Genomic DNA, 25,827 nt, shown 5'->3' on the forward strand with positions numbered 1-25,827 from the left:
AGACAGAGGGGACCCCCCCCCGGTTCCTCGTGGAACCCCTTTGGCTGAGCAATCGGATGGCAGGTAATTTGTTGCTCTTGGTTAATTTCCAGCATAGCGCTCAGCCTTGTTCCCCCAATTTTTGCCATCCCTCTGCGCAATACACTTTCTTCTGTGCACTGAGGCATGGGCAGATGTGCACCACCAGTAGAAACACAGGCCGGAGGCTGTGGGGACTCTGCTAGTCCGCTGGGTGGCATCTGAATCTCTCCGGGGGGGGGCTGCACACATACACAGCCTACGGGCACCCTGGCGCTCAGGGCTGTCTGAACTGCAAACGTCGGCTGGGGCGCTGAGACAGTTGCAGGTCTCGCCTCACTTCTTTGGCACCCAGGGGTGGAGACAGAACGAGGAAAAGCCGGATGGAGGACGAGAAACAACCAAAGGCTGCTGGGGCAAGCCGGGCCGAGTGTTGGGGGCCAGAGGGCTGGGAAGGGGAGAAAGGGCAGGCTCTCTGCTCTGTTTTTTTGCTTCAGAACCCGCTGGGAAACAGCCATCGCACTTGGCTTCAGGAAAACTAGAGGTTGGTCCTTTGTGGGGGGGGCGGGGTGTCCCTTCCCACCCCCAGAGAGAGGGAGCCTGGACAATGGTTAGCAGTGGGGCCATACTGTGCCCCGCCCCCCAGATCTCCAAGCCTTTGCCGGACAGTCTCGGCAAACCTGGAGGGTGAGTATCCATCTCCCTCAGGCGCAGCTCTGGAGAAGGGAAATGACTTGTCCTAGGGCACTGTGAGAGTCAGTGGCAGAGTCTGGAGAGGCGCTCGGGCCAGTGCAACCGCTGCAGATCCTGCCCCCCTCCTGCATCCAGAGGCTGCAGTTTTGCAAAGCATGGCTCAAATGGCTGGTGTCAGCGGTGGGATTTCAGCGCCCAGGCTATGGGTCCATCAGCAAGCTCCGATCTTAAGGCCTAATTATTATCAAGCATGAACTGAGCAGGATTCCAGCTCGTTCGCCCTGCGTGCTGCGCACAAAGCTACCCACTCCCAGCCCTTCCTAATCCCATTTTAAAGCCCTAATCCTTCCCCCAAGGCACTGGCGGCCTTCTGGGAAGCTCGGCACCCCCCTAGCTTGCAATGTCGGCTGCAGTCTTGGAAGGGCAGCGCCCCAGGGAGCAGAGGGAGGAGGGAGGTTGGGACCCCTATAGATAGAACCGCAAGCTGGGGGGGAGCAGGGATCCTATAGCAGTTGCAGAGCGGGGGGCAGGACCCCTATACACTCGGCAGGCTGGGGGGGCAGGGATCCTATAGCAGTTGCAGAGGGGGGGCAGGACCCCTATGGACCCGGCAGGCTGGGGGGCAGGGATCCTATAGCAGTTGCAGAGGGGGGGCAGGACCCCTATAGACTCGGCAGGCTGGGGGGGCAGGGATCCTATAGCAGTTGCAGAGGGGGGCAGGACCCCTATAGACCTGGCAGGCTGGGGGGGCAGGGATCCTATAGCAGTTGCAGGGGGGCAGGACCCCTATAGACCCAGCAGGCTGGGGGGGCAGGGATCCTATAGCAGTTGCAGGGGGGCAGGACCCCTATAGACCCGGCAGGCTGGGGGGGGCAGGGATCCTATAGCAGTTGCAGGGGGGCAGGACCCCTATAGACCCGGCAGGCTGGGGGGGCAGGGATCCTATAGCAGTTGCAGGGGGGCAGGACCCCTATAGACCCGGCAGGCTGGGGGGGGCAGGGATCCTATAGCAGTTGCAGGGGGGCAGGACCCCTATAGACCCGGCAGGCTGGGGGGGGCAGGGATCCTATAGCAGTTGCAGGGGGGCAGGACCCCTATAGACCCGGCAGGCTGGGGGGGCAGGGATCCTATAGCAGTTGCAGGGGGGCAGGACCCCTATAGACCCGGCAGGCTGGGGGGGCAGGGATCCTATAGCAGTTGCAGGGGGGCAGGACCCCTATAGACCCGGCAGGCTGGGGGGGCAGGGATTCTATAGCAGTTGCAGGGGGGGCAGGACCCCTATAGACCCGGCAGGCTGGGGGGCGGGGGGATCGCAGGCGCTGCGCTCGCTGGGGGAGGGGCGGTTGCGCGGCCCCGCGGGGGCGGGGGCGGGGCCTGGCGGGCGGGGGCGCGCGGGGGCGGGGCTGCGCCGGGCTGAGCCGAGCGCGCCGGGCGGGCGGAGGAGCCGGTCCCGAGCCATGGCCCTGCCGGCCGCGCGCGCCGACTACCTGGCGCCCTGGTGGGCGGCCTGGCTGCACCGCTTCCCGCACGTGGACCTGCGGCTGCAGCCCGTGCCCAGCGCCTTCCGCCCGCAGCAGCCGGACTACCAGCAGGTGGGCCCCCCCGACCCCCGTGCACCGGGACCCCCCCATGCATCCGACCCCCGTGCACCGGGACCCCACCGTGCACCCAGCCCCCGTGCACCGGGACCCCCCCATGCATCCGACCCCCGTGCACCGGGACCCCACCGTGCACCCAGCCCCCGTGCACCGGGACCCCCCCATGCACCCGACCCCCGTGCACCGGGACCCCCCCGTGCACCCAGCCCCCGTGCACCGGGACCCCCCCATGCACCCAGCCCCCGCGCACCGGGACCCCCCCATGCACCCAGCCCCCGCGCACCGGGACCCCCCCGTGCACCCAGCCCCCGCGCACCGGGACCCCCCCCGTGCACCCAGCCCCCGCGCACCGGGACCCCCCCGTGCACCCAGCCCCCGTGCACCGGGACCCCCCCGTGCATCCAGCCCCCGCGCACCGGGACCCCCCCGTGCATCCAGCCCTCGTGCACCGGGACCCCCCCGTGCATCCAGCCCTCGTGCACCGGGACCCCCCCGTGCATCCAGCCCTCGTGCACCGGGACCCCACCGTGCACCCAGCCCCCGCGCACCGGGACCCCCCCGTGCATCCGACCCCCGTGCACCGGGACCCCCCCATGCATCCGACCCCCGTGCACCGGGACCCCACCGTGCACCCAGCCCCCGTGCACCGGGACCCCCCCATGCATCCGACCCCCGTGCACCGGGACCCCACCGTGCACCCAGCCCCCGTGCACCGGGACCCCCCCCGTGCACCCGACCCCCGCGCACCGGGACCCCCCCGTGCACCCAGCCCCCGCGCACCGGGACCCCCCCATGCACCCAGCCCCCGCGCACCGGGACCCCCCCATGCACCCAGCCCCCGCGCACCGGGACCCCCCCATGCACCCAGCCCCCGCGCACCGGGACCCCCCCGTGCACCCAGCCCCCGCGCACCGGGACCCCCCCGTGCACCCAGCCCCCGTGCACCGGGACCCCCCCGTGCATCCAGCCCCCGCGCACCGGGACCCCACCGTGCACCCAGCCCCCGCGCACCGGGACCCCACCGTGCACCCAGCCCCCGCGCACCGGGACCCCCCCATGCACCCGACCCCCGTGCACCGGGACCCCCCCCATGCATCCGACCCCCGCGCACCGGGACCCCCCCGTGCACCCAGCCCCCGCGCACCGGGACCCCCCCCGTGCACCCAGCCCCCGCGCACCGGGACCCCCCCGTGCACCCAGCCCCCGCGCACCGGGACCCCACCGTGCACCCAGCCCCCGCGCACCGGGACCCCACCGTGCACCCAGCCCCCGCGCACCGGGACCCCCCCGTGCATCCAGCCCCCGCGCACCGGGACCCCCCCGTGCATCCAGCCCCCGCGCACCGGGACCCCCCCGTGCATCCAGCCCCCGCTCACCGGGACCCCCCCGTGCATCCAGCCCCCGTTCACCGGGACCCCCCCGTGCACCCAGCCCTCGTGCACTGGGACCCCCCTATGCATCCAGCCCCCGTTCACCGGGACCCCACCGTGCACCCAGCCCTCGTGCACTGGGACCCCTACCTCCCCCGTGCACCAGGACTCCCCCCTGGGACCCCCTTCCACCTTTCCCTGTGCACCAGGAAACATTCCCCCGCCTTCCCTTGTGCACCCAGCCTCCGTGCACTCCCGCGCATCCCTCCAGTGCACAGGGGCCACCCCTCGCCCCTCCTCCCCCGTGTACCCACCCCCCGTGCACTGGGACACCCCCGCCTCTCTCTGTGCACTGGGACCCCTTTTTGCCTCCCTCTATGCACTCAGTCCCCCATCTCCCTAATAGTGCCTACATCCCCCAGGCACCCAAGCCCCAGTTCTGTTCTCCACCCCCCCAGCCCCAATGCAGCCCCTCAATCCTCCTCCGCTCCCCTTCCCCATGCGTTACAAACCCCAGTGCAGTCTCTTCCTACCACCCATCTCAGGGCCATTCATGCTGTGTAATCCCCCCCCCCCCCCCCGCGAACCTGGGGTGCGGTTCTGGGGTCACCCTTGTGTGCTGCCGACTGCCCAGGGCAGCCCTCCCAGCTCCCCCCATGCTGATTCCTGGCTCACTAATCCAGTGCCCAGGGGCAGTCATGGTGCCAGGACCCGCCAGCATCCCAGCGCCTGCTAGAACAGCTGCAATCCAGGGCCCCCTCCCTGTTCCAGCCAGTAACTGACCACCCCATCCTGCCTCCTGGGTCCTGTGGATTAGAACTAAAGCCCCCCAGGCCTTCCCCAAATCCGGTCTCTGACCCAGCCTGGTGGCTGCTCTGAACCGTTCCTGACCCAGCCAGACTGTGCCTTGGGCGGGGGAAAGCTCCTCTGGGAAGCTTGGTTGTAAAATGCACGGACTGGGAATGCGAGGGAGTCCTGCCCAGGGCAGCTGGAACCCTCCCTGCTTCCCATGGTCCTGTTCCCAGATGGCTTTTCCCTACACGCTCGCTCGTACTGCATGGAGGTCTTTTGTTTGCTCTGAAAAAAATCAGAGGGAGGAGCAGAGACTTCCCCTTGGCCCAGTAAGGTCCTAGGAGGCAGGAGCCTGTGGGTTAAGCAAGAAATGCTGCTTTCTAAGCCACCTGTGGCGTGGAACCATGTACACAGCTGATCTGCCCCTCCCTCCCCCCCCAGCTTTGCAGGTTGTGTTCTAGCCTGAAATTAGATTTCTAAAGGTCACAGGTTTCCTGTGCGAGTACCTGAGGTTTGCTCCGTGCGGCTGCCCGGTGGGTTTGGTGTTGCTGTGTCTGGGTGCGCCTGGTTGCAGGGGACTGGCTGATTAGTGTGTCAGGGGCTGCATGCGCTTATAGGTCTGGCAGAACTGAGTCACGCATGGGGGGGGGGGGGGGAGGAAAAACCACAACATGTTTCTCGAGTTAAAACGTGAAGTTCTGCCCTTCGCAGCGAACTGGGCCCTGGCGAGGTTTGCAGCCCAGGCCCAGGCTGGGAAGAAAAGCAGAAATGGCCACTGTCTAGCCGGGCGCTGGCCCATGAATGAAGTGGGGGCGGGGAGAGGAGAGGAACGCAGACAAAGGGGCAGTAAAGCTCTGCTCCTCGGCTGCTTGCCTTGGGCCTCTAAAGCACTGGATTCCATCAGGGCCACCCAGAGCTCAGGGCTCTCGGGCTGTCAGGGCTTTTGTCTCGCTTATAAGAACATCAGAATGGCCAGACTGGGTCAGACCAAAGGTCTGTCTAGCCCAGTGTCCTGTCTGCCCACAGTGGCCAATGCCAGGTGCCCCAGAGGGAGGGATCACAACAGGTAATCCTCATGTGATCCCTCCCCTGTCGCCCATTCCCAGTCTCTGACAAACAGAGGCTCGGGGCACCATTCCCGCCCATCCTGGCTAATAAGTATTGAGAGATCTGTCTTCCATGAATTTATTTAGTTCTTTTTTGAACCCTGTTAATGTCCTGGTCTTCACACCATCCTCTGGCAAGGAGTTCCACAGGTTGACTGTGCGCTGTGTGAAGAAAAGCTTCCTTTTGTTTGATTTAATCCTGCTGTCTGTTCATTTCATTCGGTGACCCCCTAGCTCTTGTGTTATGGGAACATGTAAACTTTTCCTTATTCGCTTTCTCCAAGCCAGTCATGACTTTACAGACCTCTGTCATATCCCCTCCTAGGGTGTGTCTAAACTACATGGCTCCGTCAATGGAGCCATGTAGATTAGGCTGATTGGCAAAGGGAAATGAAGCCGCGATTTAAATAATCGCAGCTTCATTTCAATTTAAATGGCTGCCTTGCTGAGCCGACAAACAGCTGATCAGCTGTTTGTCGGCTCAGCGCGCTAGTCTGGACGCTCCCACACCAACCTGAAAGCCCTTTATCGACCTCCCCGTTATGCCTTGTAGGATGAGGTTTACTAGGGAGGTCGATAAAGGGCTTCCATGTCGGCAGGGGAGCGTCCAGACTAGCGCGCTGAGCCGACAAACAGCTGATCGGCACAGCGGGGCAGCCGTTTAAATTTAAATGACGCCGCGATTATTTAAATCGCGGCGTCATTTCCCTTTGCCGAACAAACAAATCTACATGGCTCCGTCGACGGAGCCACGTAGTCTAGACGTCCCCATAGTTCTCTCTTTTCTGCGCTCAAAAGTCCCCATCTTTTTCATCTCTCTTTACATGGCAGCCATTCCAACCCCTTCACCGTTTTCGTTGTTCTTTTCGGAACCGTTTCCAATGCCAACGTATCTCTTCTGAGGTGAGGCAGCCCTGCTTGCTCTCCGTGTTCAAGATCTGGGCACATCGTGGATTTGCAGAGAGGCAATAAGATCCGTTCTCTCCTTTATTCTCTCTCCCGTCTTAACACAGCTCGCCATAGGGGAGTTTCCCGCCGTGGGCCGTTGCCCTTTCGGTTGGAACACGTTTTGGGGCCAGGTTTTCTCCTGCCCATTGGTGTTTTCAAACAGTTTGTCAGCGCAAGGAGCGAGCGGCGGGAGCAGCACAGCTGCCGTCGGCCCTGGGGGGGCTCCTAGCCGGGGGGGGGGGGCGTGAGATGTGCAGGGCCGGGGTTACTTGAGTGCAGCAGCTCCGGGATTCCCCGTCACTTCCCCAGTGATGCCCAGTGTGCGTGGTGGGCTGCTTTCCTGGCAACGCAAAGCAGAAGCCGTGATGTGCCCCCCACAGGCCTCACTGGGGCCTGACCGTGCGCCCCTTCCCCCCCCTCCGAGCCTCACTGGCCCTCCTGGACCCGGCGTTGCAGCCCTGTCCTTGTGGGTGGGCTGCAGAGAGTGTCTTGGCGTTTGTGCTGTTAGCCGGGGACACCTCAGATGCAGAACCTCAGGTTGACACCCGGCGGGGCTGGCTCCCAGATTCCTGCCAAACACGGCCGTGCTGTTGGGTGGGGGCTTAGCCCTGGGAGGAGATGTTAAAAGTTACTGCCCTGTTGTTTCCCCTCCTGTGGCACTGTTGTTCTGGTTGGCCGTCACCCTCCACCCCAGAAGAGGCTGCATCTCAGCGGGATTCCCAAGTACTTCGCTCTAGACACTCAGCAAATGATACACAATAGATGATGGGCGTCAGGCAGCCCAAGTTTTCCAATGCCTGATCCCAGCCTGTGCCAACTGAACCCTGTAAGCACAGCCCCGGGGGGTGGAAACGTCCTTTTCTCCCTGCATGTCTGGCGGGAGGGCAGGGAGCGGGCGCACCGCTGGGGGGCTGTTGGGAACCGGGGCAGAGAGCTGGACTGCACTCGCTGGATTGAAGTGGGGTGGGGGGAGGGACTCGCTGACGACGCTGGTGGTTTAATTTACACCTGAACCTTCCCCAGCAACCCAAATATCTCAGCTTTGCGCCAGAGCAGCGATTCTCCAGCGCGCGCTCTCCTCTCCCCGCAGCCGCCGGGCAGAGCGCAGGGGGCACCTCCCTGGGGAGGAAGCGCCATTTGCTCCCCCCCGTGTTGAATTCACCTGGTGGGATGCTCAGACTCCCCTGCAAAACTGGGGCAAAGCTCACGCTCCTGGATATTCGTGGTGGCCTCGAAGGGGCGGCGTCTTGGGCAGGTCCGTGCCCTGCGGGTGCCCACGTGGGCTCGGCCGAGTGTCCCTTTAATGCGACTGGTGCACCGGGAGGGCCGGGGGCTCCCAGGAGCGTCTCCGCCAGGGCAAAGGAGCAGGCGTGAGGAGCTAATTGGGGCTCGTGGGTGGCGAGAGGCGGCTGGTGGCACAGTGGGGGGTGCTAAGTAGCCCCCGGGTGGGCGCAGGCTGGAGTCAGACAGGCCCCTGGCCTGGGGTGGGGTCCTGGGGGCGCTGGAGCCAAGCAGCACTTGATGGTTTCACCTGGGAGCGAGATGCTGGGCGGCGGGTGGGGTGGGAACAGCATGGCCACGCCCGGGGTGGGTTCCAGGCCCCTCTCCCTTCTGAAAGCAGCTGTTCTCCAGCCCTGAAGCTTGGCGTTACCGGCCCCCTGGCCGGAGCAGCCGGGCCGTTCCCCTCGCCGGGCCGGAGCAGCCGGGCCGTTCCCCTGGCCGGGCCAGCCGGGCCGTTCCCCTCGCCGGGCCGGGCCAGCCGGGCCGTTCCCCTCGCCGGGCCGGGCCAGCCGGGCCGTTCCCCTCGCCGGGCCGGGCCAGCCGGGCCGTTCCCCTCGCCGGGCCGGGCCAGCCGGGCCGTTCCCCTCGCCGGGCCGGGCCAGCCGGGCCGTTCCCCTCGCCGGGCCGGGCCAGCCGGGCCGTTCCCCTCGCCGGGCCGGGCCAGCCGGGCCGTTCCCCTCGCCGGGCCGGAGCAGCCGGGCCGTTCCCCTCGCCGGGCCATTCCCCTCGCCGGGCCTGCGCTCCTGTCTGAGGACACCTTTTGGAAGACACCGACACATGCGACTATTATTTTTCCTCTTTGATCCCCCGCACGGTGAAACATGCCCCCCACCCCATGGCTCCCTCGGTCCCTCCGGAGCATTGCGGGGGGCTGCGCGGTGGAGCCGAGCTGGCCGCGGTGTAATCAGAACTGCGAGGCGCTCGAGCCCTCGGCTGGCTCCGCATCCCGTGCGGCGCTCTCCGGGGAGCGCTGCCCCTCGATCTGCCGGCCGTGACTCGGGGCGTGGGTTCCTGCTTGGTCCCAAGCCAGCGGGCTGCTGGTGCGCTCGGTGCACGCTGCCCTGCTAGGCTCGGTCCTGCGGGGCGGGGAAGGAAGGAAACCCTCCAGCAATACAGCCCTGCGCAGGAAGCCCTTCGTGGCCCCGCCACCTTCCGCACAAAGGTGTCAGGCGGGTTTCCTGCCTTGCGGCTGCTGCGGGGAGGGTGCTCGGTGCCGCTCGCTTTGGGACGGGGCTCCCCGCGGAGAGGAGGGGGTGCTGGGTGGGTAGGTCAGGGCTTGTGTTCTCCTGTCCCAAACAGCTTTGGCAGCTCCCAAAAGGGGGTGGCCCTGGCAGGCCGGACGCAATGCTCAGTCCTCTGGGCCGCTCGAACCGGAGTGTTGCATGCTGGGACCCGTCTCAGTGCCCTGCCTCCATGGGACAGATCGGCCCTGGACTCCCATAGGGAGGGGTCTATCACGTGCCAGCCCTGGTCGGGGGGGCGCTGGCTCCGCTCGTTAGCACTGCCAGGGTAATTGCCAGTTACGGAGCGAGATGATTCCTGCTGGTGCATTCTCCCCCGCCACTCAGGCGGAGAGCTCGTTAATGAAGCCTTGCGCACTGCTGCCCCTGGCAGCCCCCCCCCCCCCCCCCTGCACTCTGGTCGGCATTAGCGGGAGCAATCGAAGCCAGCCTCTTCGATTCCATGCGGCTTGGCAGGCGAGCGGGGCCGCTGACACCCCCCGAGCCCTTGGTGCTGGGAAATGGCCGGGGGGGGGGGCGGGGCTGGCTCTCGTCAGCGTGTGTGGTTCGTTTCCCACAGCCAGGAAGCGGGGGCGGGAGGAGAACCCCGCAGGGACAGGAGGGCCCTGCCCCTGAGCCCGGCCCGGCTTGGAAACCCGCCGTCCGTGGCTCGCTTTGAGAGGTGGGGTGGCTGAGGGTACGTCTCGCCCCCCGGGACGCGCCCGGCTGCGCCAGCATCGCAGGATGGTCCTTCCTGGGGGGCTCGTCTCCTCTCTGCCACGTTACGACGGCTTCCTGAAAGACTCCGGAGCCCCTGCAGCTGGCGCGGCGTTCCGGTCCCGGGAATACGAGCGAGGAGCGAACGATGCTCTGGCTGGCTCTGCGTTGGGCTGGACCCGGTTACGGAGCAGGCTGGGTGCCCGAAATCGGGGTGGGAAGTCCCTTGTAGAAGGTGACGGCCGACGTCCCATCCTCCGCGCTGCTTCTCGACCTCAGCGGGCCACCTGCCGGGCAGGGAACGGGCGGGGAGACCGGTTCAGTGTGTAAAATGCGGGTAATTGGGTCAGCGCGTAACGGCTGAAAAACTCAGTGGTTACAGGCACCCGCAGCCAGCTCCCTGGGAGCCGGTGTGGGCTGCTCCCAGGGAGCCAGCTGCTGTATCCAGGAGGCTCCCAGTGTACTGCCCCCCCCCCCAGCTTGCAGGAGCGGGGCGGAGCCTGCGTGTAACCGTGACCATTAACCGCTATGCCCGGGCTGCTGGTGAACCGTTTGCACGGTTCTGGTGCCACCTCCCTGGGGAGAGGCAGGCCGGGCTGTGCGGCGTTGCGGTGGCTTTTGGGGCTGTGCGCCTCCTCCCCTGGATCCGGGAGGGGGCTCGCGGGGTGAATTCCGTTTACACTGGAGCAATTGCACGTGCGACGCAACCGTCATCCGCGCCACGGCGATGCCTGTGGCGATTGAGGTGTGGCTCGCCCACGCGCTGCCTCGGGCGGGGGGATGGACGAGCGGCGCCGGGGCGGGGTCTGGAGCAAACGAGGCCTCTATCGTTAATGTGCCCGGAGTTCTGGCCCCGCGTTGCCCTTCGCGGGGTCCCGCTCCCTGCTTGGTGGACACAGAGGGGCCACTTCATGGCGCTGCGGAGCTGTGAGGCGGTCGCGCCCGGCCCCTGCGCTCCGGGGGAATATACAGGCCATGAAGCTGTCGGTCGAGCGCGCGAATGGTCCCCTAGCTAGGCAACAAGCAGCCCCACGCTGTCCCCGTCTGGGAGCCCATGCGAGCGGCACGTCAGACACCTGTGCCCTCCCGTCAGGCTGTGACGGCGCGTTGGGGTCCCCCGCCTCCTGCACCCCCGTAGTGGCACGGACAGACTCCACCAGCCAGTAGAACAGAGGGAGTTTATTGCTTCTCCAGGATGCAGCACAGATGTGATCTGGTTCCAGGGCAGGCCTGGGATGCCTCAGCCCCCCTAGAGATGGGGGAGACTGGGCCCCTAAATCCCAGCCCCCTTGCTTAGGCTGCTTCCTCCATGATACCGGCCAGAAACTAAAAAAAACCTCTTCCAGCCCTGCCCCCCCCCCAGCCAGGTGCGGGTCTCCACCCTCCTCCCTTTGTCTCCCTCCCTGGGAGGCTGAGGCTGGGTGTCTGGGTTAATCCACATTTGGGAGAGTCAGTGAGAATCTCCCATCGCAGCGCAGGGGGACCCCGGTCACAGAGCAGACAGCCCCCCCACTGCACCACAGGCGTCCGTCGGGCCCGGGCCCTCCCGTCAGGCGTCCGTCGGGCCCGGGCTCTCCTTGAAGGCCCATTCTTGGCGAGTCCTGCCTGCTGGAGCACTTAGTAAATCTGTAGTCCGGCAACATCCGTGGTCTGGCATGAGTTTGGTTCGCCGGACGGCCACTTCGGGGTATGGCCAAGTTTGCCACCGTCCCATAAAGTTTGTTTCCCGCCGCCAGGCCTGGCTCGCAGGGTTCTGTGCTGTTCCGTAGCTCGAAGGTGCCCCTACACGTCCTGTAACAGCCCGGCAAGCCGTGGAAATGTCGGTGATGCTGCTAGACGATATTGATCTCCCGTGGGGTGGCAAGTTCTCTGGTTCAGCACCGGTCAGGTCCCGAGGGCGCCGGACTAGAGCGGTTCCGCCTGTATTGGCTGTTTGGGGGACTCCTTAGAGCCTGGTGTAGGGAGACCGGCCCCAGCGTGGGTCACACGTGGGGGTGGCAGGGAGGTAGGGGAACAGGAGCCAGCGGATGTACTTTTGCCTCCCAGTTATTCTGTTCCTTTGCTCTCTGGTCTCACCCATGCACCCACCGCCTGCCCTGGCAGGTAGTGCTTTGGATTTCACCCAGCGGGTGGGGAGCAGGGGGTGCCCCTTTGTGTCCAGCTGCGTTCCGTGCAGAGGCCGTGGTTTGCCGACATCGAAGGGCAGGAAAGCAGGGACCGGCGCTAACTCCGGGGTGGTCGGGTCTGTGACTGTCAGTCTTTGTGAACATCTCAGTCCCCTGTTAGTTTGTGCAGCTCCGCAGGGGGAGTGGAGCCGGTGAGAGCGCCTCGGGCCCGACGTGTCCTGCTGGCCTCCGTGTGGGTCCCGTGACCGGCAGGGCAGGTGGTGGTGCCGTTCGCTTGGCAGGACACTAGCAGATGCCCTGGCACAGGACGGTTCTGCTGGCAGCCTGGCCTGGCCGCCTCTCAGCTCGCTTGGGTGAACTCCGGCCTCCGTTGGATCGGCTCTTTCCCCGCTGCGGCTTGTGGCGTTAAAGCAGCTGTTCGCTAGGCCACGCGGGGGGAGTCAGACGGGAGCAGCTGAGCCGGAGAGCGTGGGAAGGGAGATGCAGCGCAGGTGGCGTTCCTCTGGGCCGGGGGGAGACCCTGCGTCTGCCGCGACCTTCCCCGATGCGGGGCGGCTGGGCTGGCGTGTCGCACTCGCTGCCCGAGGGGAGAGACGAGGGCAGAGGCTGCTCTGGTGCCTTGGATCAGACTCGGCCTCCCTGAAGGGAGGGGCTGCGGGTGGGCGCGGACGCATCTTGCCAGGCGCAGACGCATCTTGCCGGGCACAGCCTGCTGGCTGAAGGCAGAGCCGGGCTGGGGCTGCAGGGGCTGTTCCTGCCCAGCGAGGTGGGGGGCGTTGCATGGAGGAACTGAGCACGGAGCCTGGCCAGGGCGGGATGGGCGAGCATCGGAGCGAGTGCTCCGGAGCAGCTGCAAGGTGGTTACATGTCTCCCACGGGCAGGGGATCCAGGGCTGGGCTCCCCGACGTCCGGCTGGCTCGGAGGGAGGTTCTCCTGGCTCTGGCTGGGGTCCGGGGCGCTGGCTGCTGGGTTGCCAGGCAGGGAAGCTACCCAGGTCTAGTGTGCGTGCGCCTGGCTGGGGACGGACGGCGCCACTTTGGATGCAGCCAAACGTCTGCCGAGAGAGGCTCCCATCTAACCCCTGCCTGCCTGGGTTGCAATGCCCCTGCCGTGGAGCAGGTGCTGTTTGCTGGGCAGCTGGGCTGGGCCGCTCCTAGTACAACTGGGCGAAATCCATGCGCTGAGAGGAGCGAGCCCCGTGCAGCTGAGACGTGGGCTGACGCATCCACGCAATCCCGCTCGGGCCAGCCGAGTGAGAGGTGGCTAATCCAGGGCTGGGAACTGGAGATATGGGGGGGGAGAACTCAGCACCTGCTGGGTAAATGCCAGGCAGGATGCTGACCTGCTCCGTGCCTCAGTTTCCCCTCCTGGGGAAATGGGGCTGGGGCGTCCCAGCCTCGCTGGGAAGCTCTGCGGGTGAATCGGGCTGGGTGGCACTTGGGTGGTCGCTGCTCACACCCCAGCAGGCAGGAGGCCAGGCAGCATAACCCTGCTGGGAACAGCGGCCCGACGTGGTCAAAGACCCTGCTGTCCATGGCCCGGATGTGGGCAGTGGAAGGGGCAAAGGGGCAGGAGTTGAAGCCGGATCCAGCGGCTCGGCTTTGCATTGCGGGTTCGGGCCCCTGGCTTGCTCCCTCTCTCCGAGCGCCCGCTACCGAATCGGCAGCATCCGGGCATCGCGAGCAGGGCCGGCACTGCGCTGGGGGCGATGAGGTTATTTAACCAGATCGTGCTGTGCTCCCCTCCCCACTCCTCCCTGCCCTGCGTCTCCTGGCCCCCCTGCCCTGCCGGGGCGGGACCGGGGAGCGATGCAGCAAACGCCAGCACCAGTGACTTCCGCAGGGCGCTGTGGTGGGGCCTGCCTGTTGGCGGGCGCCGGCTGCTGGAGCACGTCTGAGTCCGTTCCTCGCGCCCAGGGGCGTCTGACGGGAGGGGCGCACCCGCTAAGTCCTGGGCTGCCCTGCCGCTCCCGCTTCCCAGGGAAGGTGGCGGTTTGCCCCTAGCGCCTGGTGCTGGGAGGACAGAGGAGTGCACTGGGCGTGAGGCGTGACTGGAGGAGCTGGGGGTGAGGAGAGCGCGGCTAACAGGGGGCCCCGCCCAGGGAAAACCCTTCTTGCAGCCGAGCCCCCGATATGCCCCTCCAGCAGCGTCTCCCCTGCCCCTCGTCTTCTGCCCAGGTAACCAGGGTCGCCTGGGCCCCTCTCTTCTCTGCCTTCTCTCTCCTCCCCCGGCTGGAACCAGGGTCCTTTCTCCCTGGCCCATTGGCCAGACCTGGCCGTGCCCTCTGAGCGGGGTCTCCCGCGGTCTCCTGTGAACGCTGGAGGAGCTGACTGAGAGAGACCTGAGCCGTTAGCGATGGTCTCCGCACATTCATGAAGACCAGAGAGATTCCAGAGGCCCGGAAGAAGGCAGATAGTGCCAGTCTATCAGAAGGGGAATAAAGAAAACCCAGGGAATTAGGCAAGTCAGCTTAGCTTCAGTACCTGGCAAGATAGTGGAGTAATCGGTCCGCAAACACCTAGGAGATAACGAGTGATAAGTCACAGCCTGGATGTGTCAAGAACAAATCCTGTCACACCAACTGATTAGCTTCCTTTGACAGGGGACCCAGCCTTATGAATGGGGGTAACAGAGGCGGCGTATCTCGGCTTGGCAGGCTGTCTCGTGTGCCCTTCTCGTAAAGCAAGTGGGGAAATACAGTTTAGATGGAGCTCTTATAAGGTGGGTACAGAACTGGTTGGGAAACTCTTCCCAGAGAGTCGTTACCAGCGGCTCCCAGTCCAGCTGGAAGGGCAGAACAAGAGGAATTCCGCGGGGGTCTGGTCTGGGTCTGTTGAATATCTTCATCAGAGATTTAGACAGTGTCCTGGAAAATGCACTTACCAAGGTTGCGACACGACCAAGCTGGGAGGGGTTGCGAGGGCTTTGGGGGACAGGGTGAAAATGCAAAAAGATCTGGACAAACTGGAGGAACGGTCCAAGGGAAATAGGCTGAAGTTCTATTTGGACAAATGCAAAGTGCTCCACTTAGGCAGGAACAATCGGTTTCTCACTCACAACAGGAAGTGACTGTCTAGGAAGGAGCCCTGCAGAAAGGGATCTCGGGGTCAGAGTGGACCACAAGCTAAATGTGTCAACAGTGTGACACTCTTGCAAAAAAAAAAAAAAAAAAAAAGCCACCATGATTCTGGGCTGCATTCACAGGAGTATCGTGAGCAAGACACGAGAAGTCGTTCTTCTGCTCTGATATGGTCTCGGGGATTACTGTGTCCAGTTCTGGGCACTGCATTTCAGGCAAGATGTGGAGAAATTAGAGGGTCTAGAGAAGAGCAACAAAAATGATGAAAAGTCTAGAAAACGTGAGCTATGGGGGAAGATGGACAGAACTGGATTGGTTTAGTCTGGATAAAAGAAAAGCGAGAGGGACTTAATCATTGTCAGGAATGTAAAAGGCTTTTATGAGGAGGAGGGAGAAAAGGTTCGTAACTTCAGAGGTTGGGGCGAGAAGCAGCGGGGGTTCGGTTGGGCACCAGGGAAAACTTTGTGTCATTAGCTGAGCACTGGAATCAATTGTGTGGGGGAGTTGGTGGAGTACAGAGCAGGTCAGACAACACCTGGTTAGTTATTACGTGGTCCTGCCGTGGGTGCAGGGGGCTGGCCCAGAAAACCTCCCGAGGCCCCTTCCAGTCCTGCAATGCTGCTACTGTCTGACCGCCGAGGGGGGGAATGTGAGGAGCAGAGCGGGCGCCAGTCGGCAGGGCTGTGGGAGCCAGGGGACTGCCTGTTGGTGTCTGGGGGAGGCGTGCACCTCACTGGTGCAGAGATCTCCCCCTGCGGAGCCCGGCTGGGGGAGGGGGGGGGCAGCGCCAGGCGGTTGGTGACCTGGGCACCCCATGAATTCCCTGAGGAAGAGAGCTGGGTGCCCCGCGTGCGCCTTCCAGCCGCAGCTCAGGCCGGGCACATTAGCAAAGGCTTCACCTCCAGCTGGGCGGAGGCGCTGGCTGGCTCAGGGCAACGGGATTTGGGCTTTTCCTGTCGGGGTGAGGTGGCAGCCTGGCCCCGTTGGCAGTGACTCAGCGCTGCTCCCGTCTGTCTGGTGCGCTCGGTGCCTCGGCCCTTCCCGGGCACGGCGGCTCCCTGGGGCGAGCCCAAGGCTGCTCCTCCCGGGCAGGGTGAGGCGAGCAGCTGGCACGGCGGAGACTGGCCGTGCCCCGCGGGAGCGGAGGGTTTCCGTCTCCAGCGCTTGCATCACACGCCCCCCACCCCCGCCCAGGCGGCAGTCGGGATCTCGGTCTAGGGCTGCCCATCAGCCGCGGGGAGCCAGGGGAGGACTCGTGCAAGGCGCTGGATCCGGAGCTTTGTCCAGCCAACTTGGGCAGCTCTGTCCAGAGACCTCCCTGCCTCGGCCGCCTCGCTGCCATGGTGGGACCTGCCGGCCTGGGCTGTGAGAGAGCAGCAGTGACTTGCTGTGGGGGGCACCTGCTTTGTCACTCCGGAGCGGAGGAGGTTCCTTCCAAGGCTGCTAGGCAGTGGGAGGGGGCTGCGGGTGGGGTCTTCGCTGGCGCCCCATGGGTGGTGCTGAGCACCCCGGCCCAGGAGCCCGCGATCCTAGAACCAGGGGCGCTTTGAGCCGTGCAACCTGCCTGGAGCGCCCCCCGACTCTCTCTCTCCCCTGCTTAGTCCCTGCTCTTCCTGGGCCTGGTGGCTGCCGTCGGCCTCGGCCTCAACCTGCTCTTCCTCACCATCTACCTGATCTGCCTGTGCGGCTGCAAGCGGGATGAGGAGTCGGAGACCAAGCGGCCCAGCTCCTGCTGCATCACCTGGACGGCCGTGGTGGCTGGTCTCATCTGCTGGTGAGTGTCTGGCAAGGTGGGGTGGGCTGCGGGGCCCCCCTGGGGGAGACACCCCAGGGGGATGGGCTAGGACTCCTGGGTTCCATCCTGGCCTCTGCTACTGACTTGCTGAGTGCCCTTGGCTTAGTCCCCTCACCTCTGTGTCCACACCCGTCGAGAGGGGACAAACGCCACTTCCCGGGGATGACGGCCGAGCTCAGGGCTGCGAAGCCAGGCAGGAAGGGCAGGGACCAGAGGAAGGGGGCAGCCATCGGCAGGGCTTCCTGGCCATTCTCAGCATCGCTGGGTGGGCAGGAATTTCCAGCAGGTGGCCTGGTGAAAAAGACGCTCGCAGTGGATAGTCACAAGCCCATGGGAGCCCAGATGCCACGGGGATGGGCAGGACGCGGCCGGTCTCGGCTGGGGGACGGCTGCTCAGAGGGGGAGGAGCATGGCTGTGAGCTGGGGCGGGGCTCTGCTCCCATCCCCCCAACCCAACTGCGCTCAGAGAGGCCCTTGGGGCAGCTAGCCCCCCGAGCCATTGCCGGAGGAGATGGGCCCCATGCGGGTGAGGCCTGGCCATGCTGGCTAATCTGGGGCCGGGGAGGCAGGGTCGCTATTCCCAGTCCCGGAGCAGATGGCAGCCTTTGGTCACGTGAGGCTCTGGGTCCATTAGCGATGGAGGCGGGGGGGCAGGGAACGGGTCCCGGAGGGGTCCCAGGTGGTGGGGAGAGGCCCTGGGGGCAGTGCTGTGCCGGCAGGGAGCCTCCCTCCGGGCCTCTGCGCTTGGCCTTGGCGTCTGTGCCTGGCAGGGCGGCCCGAGGGGAGTGACGGGGGCGTGTGGGGAGGCTCTGGGTCCCGTGTCTGCGCGTCACCTTTCCTGAGGTGGGGTGAGGCCCCCCACTTTCCCCTCCCCCTACTGCTGCTCCGGCCGGCGTGGTGCAGGCTCGGCAGCGCTAGGCCCGGCGGACAGGCCTGCTCTCATGGCACCGTTGCGGTGAGAGGGCAGCCGAGTCTCCTGCCCGGTGTGACGGCGCGTCCGGGTTCCCCCCGGTCCTGCAGCCCCGGAGCAGCGAGAGCAGACCCCGCCAGCCGGTAGAATAGGGGGGTTTATTGCTACTCCGGGATACAGCCCAGCGCGGACGGGACGTGGCTACAGGAGTCGGGGCCCGGATGCCTTCGACCCCTTGGGGGAGGGGATCCATCGCCCCCCTCAGCATTCGGCTTAGTCTGCTCCCTTCATGTTTTCTAGCCAAGAACAGCCCTGCTCCCAGCCAGGTGTTGGTCTCGCCTCCCTCCCTTTGTCTCTCCCCCTGGGAAGAGCCTTGTTATCTGCTCAGGCTGGGCCTAGGTGTCTGGGTGGGTGAGTCGGTGGGAATCCCCTGCACTGTGAGGTGCGAACCCCCCTTCTCTTCCCCCCCCCCCGGGGTACAGAGCAGACAGCACCTCCCCCACACACGTCACACCTGGCAGGTGCACCAAGGAGGCACTTGTAAGCCCTCCCCTGGGATGTGCTCTCTAATCCAGGGCTGGGCAAGATCTGGCCTGGGGGCTGGACCCAGTCCGCCTGACACTGGGATCTGGCCACTTCCTATTCCTAGCCTGCTGCCCTGGCCACCGAATTTCCAGGCGGTGGCTCAGGCAGCAGGATCCTGTTTACATGGCTCCCGGTCGTGGTGTTCCCCCAGTGGGCGCCGGAGCCACAAGCCCTTCAAACAGCCGCAAAAGCCCCAGGCGGCTGCCTGGCAACGCAGTAGCGGCAGGTCCAGGAGCTGTGAGCCCTTTGCTGTGTGTTTCATTCAAAGCCTCCGGCCCCAGACAACGCTGGGGGGAGGCGAGTCCCCAGCCCCGCCCCTTCCGCCACAGGCCCCGCCCTTTTCGAGAGGTGGAACCGGCCTGGGACCGTGTAGAAAATTCATTGTGGCCCCCACCTGCAAAATTATTGCCCATCCCTGCTCTAATCTTTGCCGTCTATGTGCAGAACAAAGTTTGTTCTGTGCACCGAGGCAGGTGTGGATGTGCACCACCAGGAGAAACACGCTGTGGGCGCTCTGCCAGTGAACGGAGCAGCACATGAATCTCTCCTGGGCGGCCACCCAAGTGCTCAGCTCACCGGGAACGCTGCTCCACTGTATTCAGGAGCTTATAACCCCATGTGTCAGCTCGCCCTGGCCCTGCCAAGCAGCGTGTGTCCTGCGCTCGGTGGCTCTCTGCTTTGGGAATCCTCTCGGCCTGGCCAGGCAGGGCTGCTGCCCCGGGCGGGCGGCGTGGCTTGCTGATTACTTGGGCATGATCCGCTCCCCGTGGGCCGGGAAGAAAGAGGCCGTTCTTCCCGCGCGGAGACCAGACAAAGGTGGCAGTGTATGGCCCTGGACACGCTCTGAAGAGGAAGCAAACGCCGCTGATTAGCTCAGCGTGGCCTTCCCGTGACTGCTGGTCCCCCCTCCCCCCTTCCCCGCTGCGCCATGTGATTCCCAGGGCCGGGGCTCTGCGCCCTCGCCAGCTGCTGCGTGGAGCAATCGGGGTTTCCCGTGCGGCCGTGACCAGCGGCTGATGCTCCACCTGCTCGCTCACTCCCCCGGGGCTTCCCAAGAGACTCCCGAGGACTGTGCGGCGGCTGGGCGGAGGGGGAGAGCTGGGCGGTTCCCAGGGGGCTGGGAGAGGCTGGGTGGAGGGGGCTGGGCGGAGGGGGAGAGCAGGGCGGTTCCCAGGGGGCTGGGAGAGGCTGGGTGGAGGGGGCTGGGTGGAGGGGGAGAGCAGGGCGGTTCCCAGGGGGCTGGCCCCATCGCTCTGCGGGTCCTGCCCTTGGCCAGCGGGACTCTCCCGTGGCTGCCGAGCCCATTCTGGTGGGGGGCTGTCCCATAGGCGCACCTCTGGGCCTGAGTCCCATAAGAACATAAGAACGGCCGTACTGGGTCAGACCAAAGGTCCATCTAGCCCAGTAGCCTGTCTGCCGACAGTGGCCAGCACCAGGTGCCCCAGAGAGGGTGGACCGAAGACAATGATCAAGCGATTTGTCTCCTGCCATCCCTCTCCAGGCTCTGACAAACAGAGGCCAAGGACACCATTTTACCCCCTGGCTAGTAGCCTTTTATGGACCTAACCTCCATGAATTTATCCAGCTTCTCTTTAAACTCTATTATAGTCCTAGCCTTCACAGCCTCCTCGGCCAGAGCGGCCAGGTGCCCGCTGGGGCCGAGGGCAGGACGCGCTTCCCTGGTGAGCGAAGGCACCCGGGGCGATCCCCCCCTGTGGCCCAGGGGGGAGGAGAGGCTGGCAGGCCAGTCAGGGCGGTGCTGTCGGAGCTGGAGAGATCTCGCAGGGAGTGGTCGTGGGCCCCTCTCTCCTGGGGCGTTGGAGCCGGGGGCGGCTGGTGCTGCTCCGGGCTGCATGGGCCCGTAGAAAGCGCAGTGGCTTGCGGGGAGAGGTGGGACCGAGCTGGGGCTTTATAGCCCTCCCGAGGCGCCCACGCCGCATGGACGTCTACGCGGAGCCTCTGCGGCAGAGAGCAGCCGCTACCAGGCTAATGGGCCGAGCCGGCTGCTTCCATCATGCTCCTTGACAGCTGCAGCCAGGCACAGGAGGGGGGGGCTGTTCTCCAGGAGCCATGCTGAGCGCTTGCTGCGACCCCCCCACCGGCTCTGAGTCTGGGCCTACAAGCGGGGGGCCTGGGAGCCACCATTTCCAGGGCTGTCGGGGGGGCCCTGTCCTTGTGCACGTGCTCCCCAGCTGGGAGCTGCCATAGGGCTCGCCCCATGGGGGGGGCCGGGCCCCTGCGAGCCAGGGCCCTATGGCACAGTAACGCCCAGCGGAGACTCCATTGGCCAGGCCGGGGCACTCCTGCGAGGCCACAGAGCTGGGGCTGGCACCTCGGGATGTCAGTGGTTAGCCAGGTAACCAGCCAGGCTGGAACAGCCCCCGCCCCCTTTAAGTGCTTACCCGGTTAAACCTAACCGTTCACCTGTTAACGGATTCAACGGGATTTTCCATCCCTCCTAGCAGCCTGCACTCTGGGTCACATCCGGTCGCCCCGTGGGCAGCCGGGGGCTCAGCGCCCTGGGGAAGACCGTGGGGGTGGGGAGACGTGTGCAAACGGTAACCACTCAGCAGCTGGCACTTAGGGTCCCCCTCCCCCCCCATGTCCTGCCAGAGGCCTGGGCGGTGGTGGAGGGGATGCTGCCGGGGGTGTCTGCGTGAGGCACGTGGCTCGTGGGCTCTACACTGGGCCCCTGTGGCCAGCTGGCTCGCGGGGGCCCGGCTCTCGCTCCTCGTCCCCTGCCGGGGATTAACCGGGGAGCAGGTTTAAGCGGGAGCCATGTTTCTCTTCTGACAGATTCTCTTAATCTGCTTGGCCCGGCTCGCAGCATTGGCAGGGGCTGACTTCGAACCCAGCCTGCGTGTCTGGCTTCGAGGGTGGCTCAGCCCCGGCGTGAGCGGAGAATCCGCACACACCCGGGGGAGGGGGGGGGAGTACCGCGGCCTTCCCAGCCCCCCACTCGGGGGCGTTGGCGCTTCCACTGTGCCCAGAGGCGGGTAGTCCTGTCACTACTCCTCCTCACAACACCCCAGTGCAGCGGGGCAGGGCTGGGGCAGATGAGAAACTGAGGCACAGAGCTTGAGGGAGTCCGCCAAAGTCATACGGCAGAGCAGGGAATTGTACTCAGGTTCCCATGGCTTAGATGAGTGCCCAAACAGCTGGGCCGGGTGTGCAGGGCAGCAGTGGCATTGGGGCAGGACCTCCAGCGGTGGCCAGCCACACGGGGCCAGAACAGCCTGGCCACAGAGGGCCTGGTGGGGGGCTGGTGGGTCACAGCGCAGGATCCCGGAGCTGGGTGGGGCCCCATGGTTGCAGGGCCCTGAGTTAACCCGATGCTCTGGTAGGAGGGGATCTCGCATCTCCCCCGGCGCCTGCTCAGCCCGGACCCGTCTGAACCAAACTCCTGGGCTGCTGGGGGAGGACAGGGAGAAGCGATGGGTAGCTGCCTGCGAGGGGCATCCCGGTACCTGGCCTCACCCCTCGCCTAATGATGCCCTGATCCGCCTTCCTCCTGGCCATGCCCCATGCTGGGTCCAGCCCCGAGGGGCCCGCAGGGCCCCAGCGAGCTGTCTGGGGGTTAGTGGCTATTAGGACTGTTCCCGGCCCTGGGGGAGTTCGTTCCATTTCCTAGTGGGACGGCTGCTGTTTGCTGGCCGTGTCAGAGGCCTGGCCGGGCTGCTCCCCCCGTGTGCTAAACGTGCTGTACCGGTGCTCCGAGGGCTGCCGGAAGCCAGCGCCGCAGGGCTGCCCCCTCCTCTGAGCTGTTCTCTCTCGCCCCTAGCGCTGCGGTCGGCATCGGCTTCTACGGGAACAGCGAGACCAACGACGGGGTGTACCAGCTGATCTATGCCCTGGACAACGCCAACCACACCCTCTCGGGGATCGACACGCTGGTACGATTGCTCGGGGTCGGCTGCACAGGGGCATGGTGGGATATTCCGTGCACATCCCAGGGTACCGGTCCAGCCAGTCTTCAGGAGAGAGGTGCTTCTCCTGAGTCCCTTAGCCTGGCTGGCTGGCAGATACAGGGGGCTGGGCGGGAGACGCTAGCACAGAAGAGACCTGCTGCCAGGCTCCGGCCCTCGGGCTGTTACGGAGCTGCTGGGTATCGGTAGCCGAGGCACAGAGCAGGAAAACGATTTGACCTGTGTCCTGCAACCGAGCAGAAGACCAAACCCAGGAGTCCCGGCCCCACCGTAACAAGCGCGCTAGCCACAGCGATATTACAGGCCGGCGCGCTGGCCGTGCTCGCCCCGGCCTGTGTTCCCGCCAGCCATGGCCTGGCTGCGTTCACCTGGCTCCTGGGATGCAGCAGGCCATGGGAGTGGAGCCAGAACCCGCCTGTGTTTCCGACCTCACTCCTCCTCGGAGCTGCTCGTGTGACGTCGGCGGCCGGGCCTCGTCTTAGAGACAGCTGCCTGCCTCCAGAGATTACGGGCGTCAGCTGGCATCTCCGCCGTGGGGGCTGCACTGGCAGCTCCGGCCTGCAGCTGCTGAGCTGGCTGAGAAATTAAACCTCTGCAAAGCCAGGGGTTTATCCCAGCGAGAAGGGCTGGGCCCGGGCTGCGCTGCCCGGCGTTGGGTGCGCCCCACCGTGGGGCCGCCAAAGGGGGTAACGCGGAGAAGCCCCGTCGTCCCTGTGCCAGCGCTCTGGGGGGGGTCCTCAGGCCTGTCGTGCACTCCCATTGCTCCTCCCTCTGCCCCACGAACCCCAGGTCAGCTGCCGTCTCTGGGCTGATGCTGGATGGACAAAGATCTAGCCGTGTCTGACAGCTCCTGGGGGTGCCTGGCCGCCCCGCTGCCTTCTGGCTCTGGGCGCACTGCTCTCCTGCCCATCACCCGGTGCCTTCTTCAGACCCCTGCCAGCTGCTCCCATCCCACCTGTGTCTGCCTCTCGCCAGCCCTGTCTGGCCTCCCTCTGTTTGTAGCACTGGCTCCCGGAGCGTCTGGCGCAGCTGCCTTGCAAAGCAGCGTCTGTCAGCCTGGTGCTGGGCCTGGCATCCGGGTTGCGCAGAACGGTGCCTTTTGTAGGCCGTGTGGAGGTGGCAGCCGGCCCTCTGGCCCTACTGCCGTGGCGGGTTTCTTCCAGAGCCGGAAGCAGCGTCTGTCAGCTGAGTGACTTATGTAGGTCAGCTCCCAGCTGCGGCACTGCTTCTCGATGGCACCGCCTCACTCCATCCTGAGCCGGGAGGCTTTCCTGCAGAGGGGCTGCTCGTCCAAAGGGGAAACCCCCAGGTTGGCTGGCAGCAGACGGCTCTGCCCCAGAGCTGGTGCGACGTCCGCCCTGGCTTCGGGGAGCCCACGACCCCACCCACCAGGCCTTTCCTCCCTTACCCGTGCCGTCCGGCACAGCCATGCTGAGCTGTAAAGTCTTGCCGGGGCCGTGGGCAGAGAATAAGACAGAACATCTTATTGCCTCTGTATAAATCCACGGTACGCCCGTAGCTTGAATCCTGCGTACAGATGTGGTTTCCTCATCTCAAAAAAGGTCTCTTGGCATTGGAACAACTTCAGAAAAGGACAACAAAAATTTAGGGCTTTGGAACAGGTCCCCTATGAAAAGAAATTAAAAAAGGCGGGGACTTTTCAGCTTAGAAAAGGGACTAAGGGGGGAATATGCAAGAGGTCTATTAAATCATGACTGGTGTGGAGAAAGTGAATAAGGAAAAGTGACTTACTTATTCCCATCACATAAGAACTAGGGGCTACCAAATGAAATTAATAGATAGGTTTAAAACCAAAGGAAACTTTTCTTCATGCAACACGCAGTCAACCTGTGGAACTCCTCGCCACAGGATGTTGTGAAGACCAAGACTTTAACGAAGAACTAGATAAATACACGGAGGTTGGGTCCATCAATACTTATTATCCAGGATGGGTAGGCATGGTGTCCCTAGCCTCTGTGTGTCAGAATCACGTGATGATCCCCTGTTCTGTTCACTCCCTCTGGGGCACCTGGCATTGGCCACTGTTGGCAGACAGGACTGGGCTAGATGAGTTTTTGGCTGAGCACTGGCTGCTTGCCAGGGGTGACTCAGTTTCCCTTGTGTGGTTGGTCAGCGTGGGGGAAATGTCAGTGGTCCCTGGTTGCTTGGAGCGGCACGAGCACTTGCCCAGCACTGCAGAGCGCCCCCGTCTCTGCTTGCCTCTCCCCGCAGCCTGCACTGAGCCAGCCTGGGCCACCGGCTTTACAGAGCTAACGCAGGGGCCGGATTTAAACTTCCTGCTGTCCTGCTTGGGGAGGGGGAGGGGCCCTGCCAGCCGCCCCATCTGAGCCCCTGAAGAGCCATTGCCTGGCAACCTCTCCGGTGGCCCCCCAAGCCCCTGCTTCTGCTCTCGGCCTTTTGAGCCCCACTGGGGTTGTCTGGCTGGGGGGCTCCCCTCCATCCTTCATAGACCCCTGGCTGAGCCGGTGGCTAGCGTGGGGCGGTTCCTAGGGCCCCAGCGGTGCTCGCTGCTGCTGCTGGGCGGGGGAGGGGGCTGCAGAGGGGCCGTGGCTTTCCAGCCCAGGGTGGGATGGGGCGGGGCGGCTGCTTCCGTGGCAGCCTCAGTGCTCCTGCTCCTCTCTGGGCAGGTCTCTGGCACCACGGCGCAGATGAAGGAGGGGCTGGAGGAGCACCTGGCGCGGCTGAACGAGATCTTCGCCGCGCGGGGCGACTACGTGCAGACCCTGCGCTTCCTGCAGCAGATGGCCGGCAACATCGTCCTGCAGCTCTCGGGGCTGCCGGTCTGGCAGGACGTGAGCGTCGACCTGGCGGCGGTGGCCGGCCAGGTGGGCTACGTGGAGTATTACAGGTAAGCGGGGGGGGGCATCGCCTGGGCTGGGCCGGCCTGGCACAGTGGGGCTCAGAGCCGCACCATGTGGCGGGTTGGGGGGGCCCAAGGCTGGCTGCTGAAGGGGGATTTCACTGGGGAGGGGGATGCTGGGAGGCATGGGCAGGGGTTTCCTGCGGGGTGGCGCTGGGGTTTCTTGCATTGCCAGCCGCCCGCCTCTCGCTGTGCCCGGGGCCCTTTCAGAACACCAGCCCCCCGACGGGCACTGCGGCGAGCTCCCTCTGGCTCGGGGCTGACTGGCGCAGGCTCTGCTGTGCTTTCCTGGGCGCCCCTGCCGACGTGGGGGGCTCTCGCGTGGCTAATGCAGGCCGGGCGCCCGCTGGGGGGCAGGAGAGGCCCGACAGTCGCTCCCCCCGGCACTGGGGCGGGAGGGCAGTCGGGCCGACCCGTCTGCGCTCGCCTCCCCACCTGGAGTCCGGCACAGGGCGGGCTCCGCTCGCACCGCCCCAGGGGGCGGACGGACACCCGGCTGCCTGGGCTGTGTTCGCGGTGGCGTGGCCGCTGCTGGGGGTGGCACGGCGCAGCTGGAAGCCCTGGCGGCAGCAGGCCCATGCTCCATCCCTGCTCGATGGCGGAGCTACCGAGCGGTCCCCAGGGCCCTGGGGTAAAGGAGTGGTTGCTATGGTGATGTTGCTGAACGGGGCCTCTGCATCAGAGCCCACCGGATGTCCCCATGTGGGGTAGGGAACGGCCCCGGGGGGGGAAGGGCACCGGGGGGGGGGAAGGGAGGGTGAGGGGGCACCCCCCCTCCATC

The 25,827-nt window shown here is 65.1% G+C and overlaps 1 protein-coding gene across 1 annotated transcript in view; it reads left to right on the top strand.

Annotated features, from left to right (window-relative positions):
* The first annotated feature begins 2,101 nt into the window (after positions 1–2,101).
* TTYH2 (tweety family member 2) overlaps positions 2,102–25,827 on the top strand; it is a 38,462-nt gene continuing 14,736 nt past the window's right edge. Inside the window, exons 1-4 of the mRNA XM_075904039.1 lie at positions 2,102–2,303; positions 16,551–16,723; positions 22,021–22,132; positions 24,814–25,034. Of these exons, the coding sequence (XP_075760154.1) occupies positions 2,169–2,303; positions 16,551–16,723; positions 22,021–22,132; positions 24,814–25,034 (641 nt within the window). The 5' untranslated portion in view covers positions 2,102–2,168. The remainder of the gene's footprint in view (positions 2,304–16,550; positions 16,724–22,020; positions 22,133–24,813; positions 25,035–25,827) is intronic.

The sequence above is a fragment of the Pelodiscus sinensis genome, chromosome 20, assembly GCF_049634645.1.
Source record: "Pelodiscus sinensis isolate JC-2024 chromosome 20, ASM4963464v1, whole genome shotgun sequence".
In the NCBI taxonomy this organism is placed as follows: Eukaryota; Metazoa; Chordata; order Testudines; family Trionychidae; genus Pelodiscus; species Pelodiscus sinensis.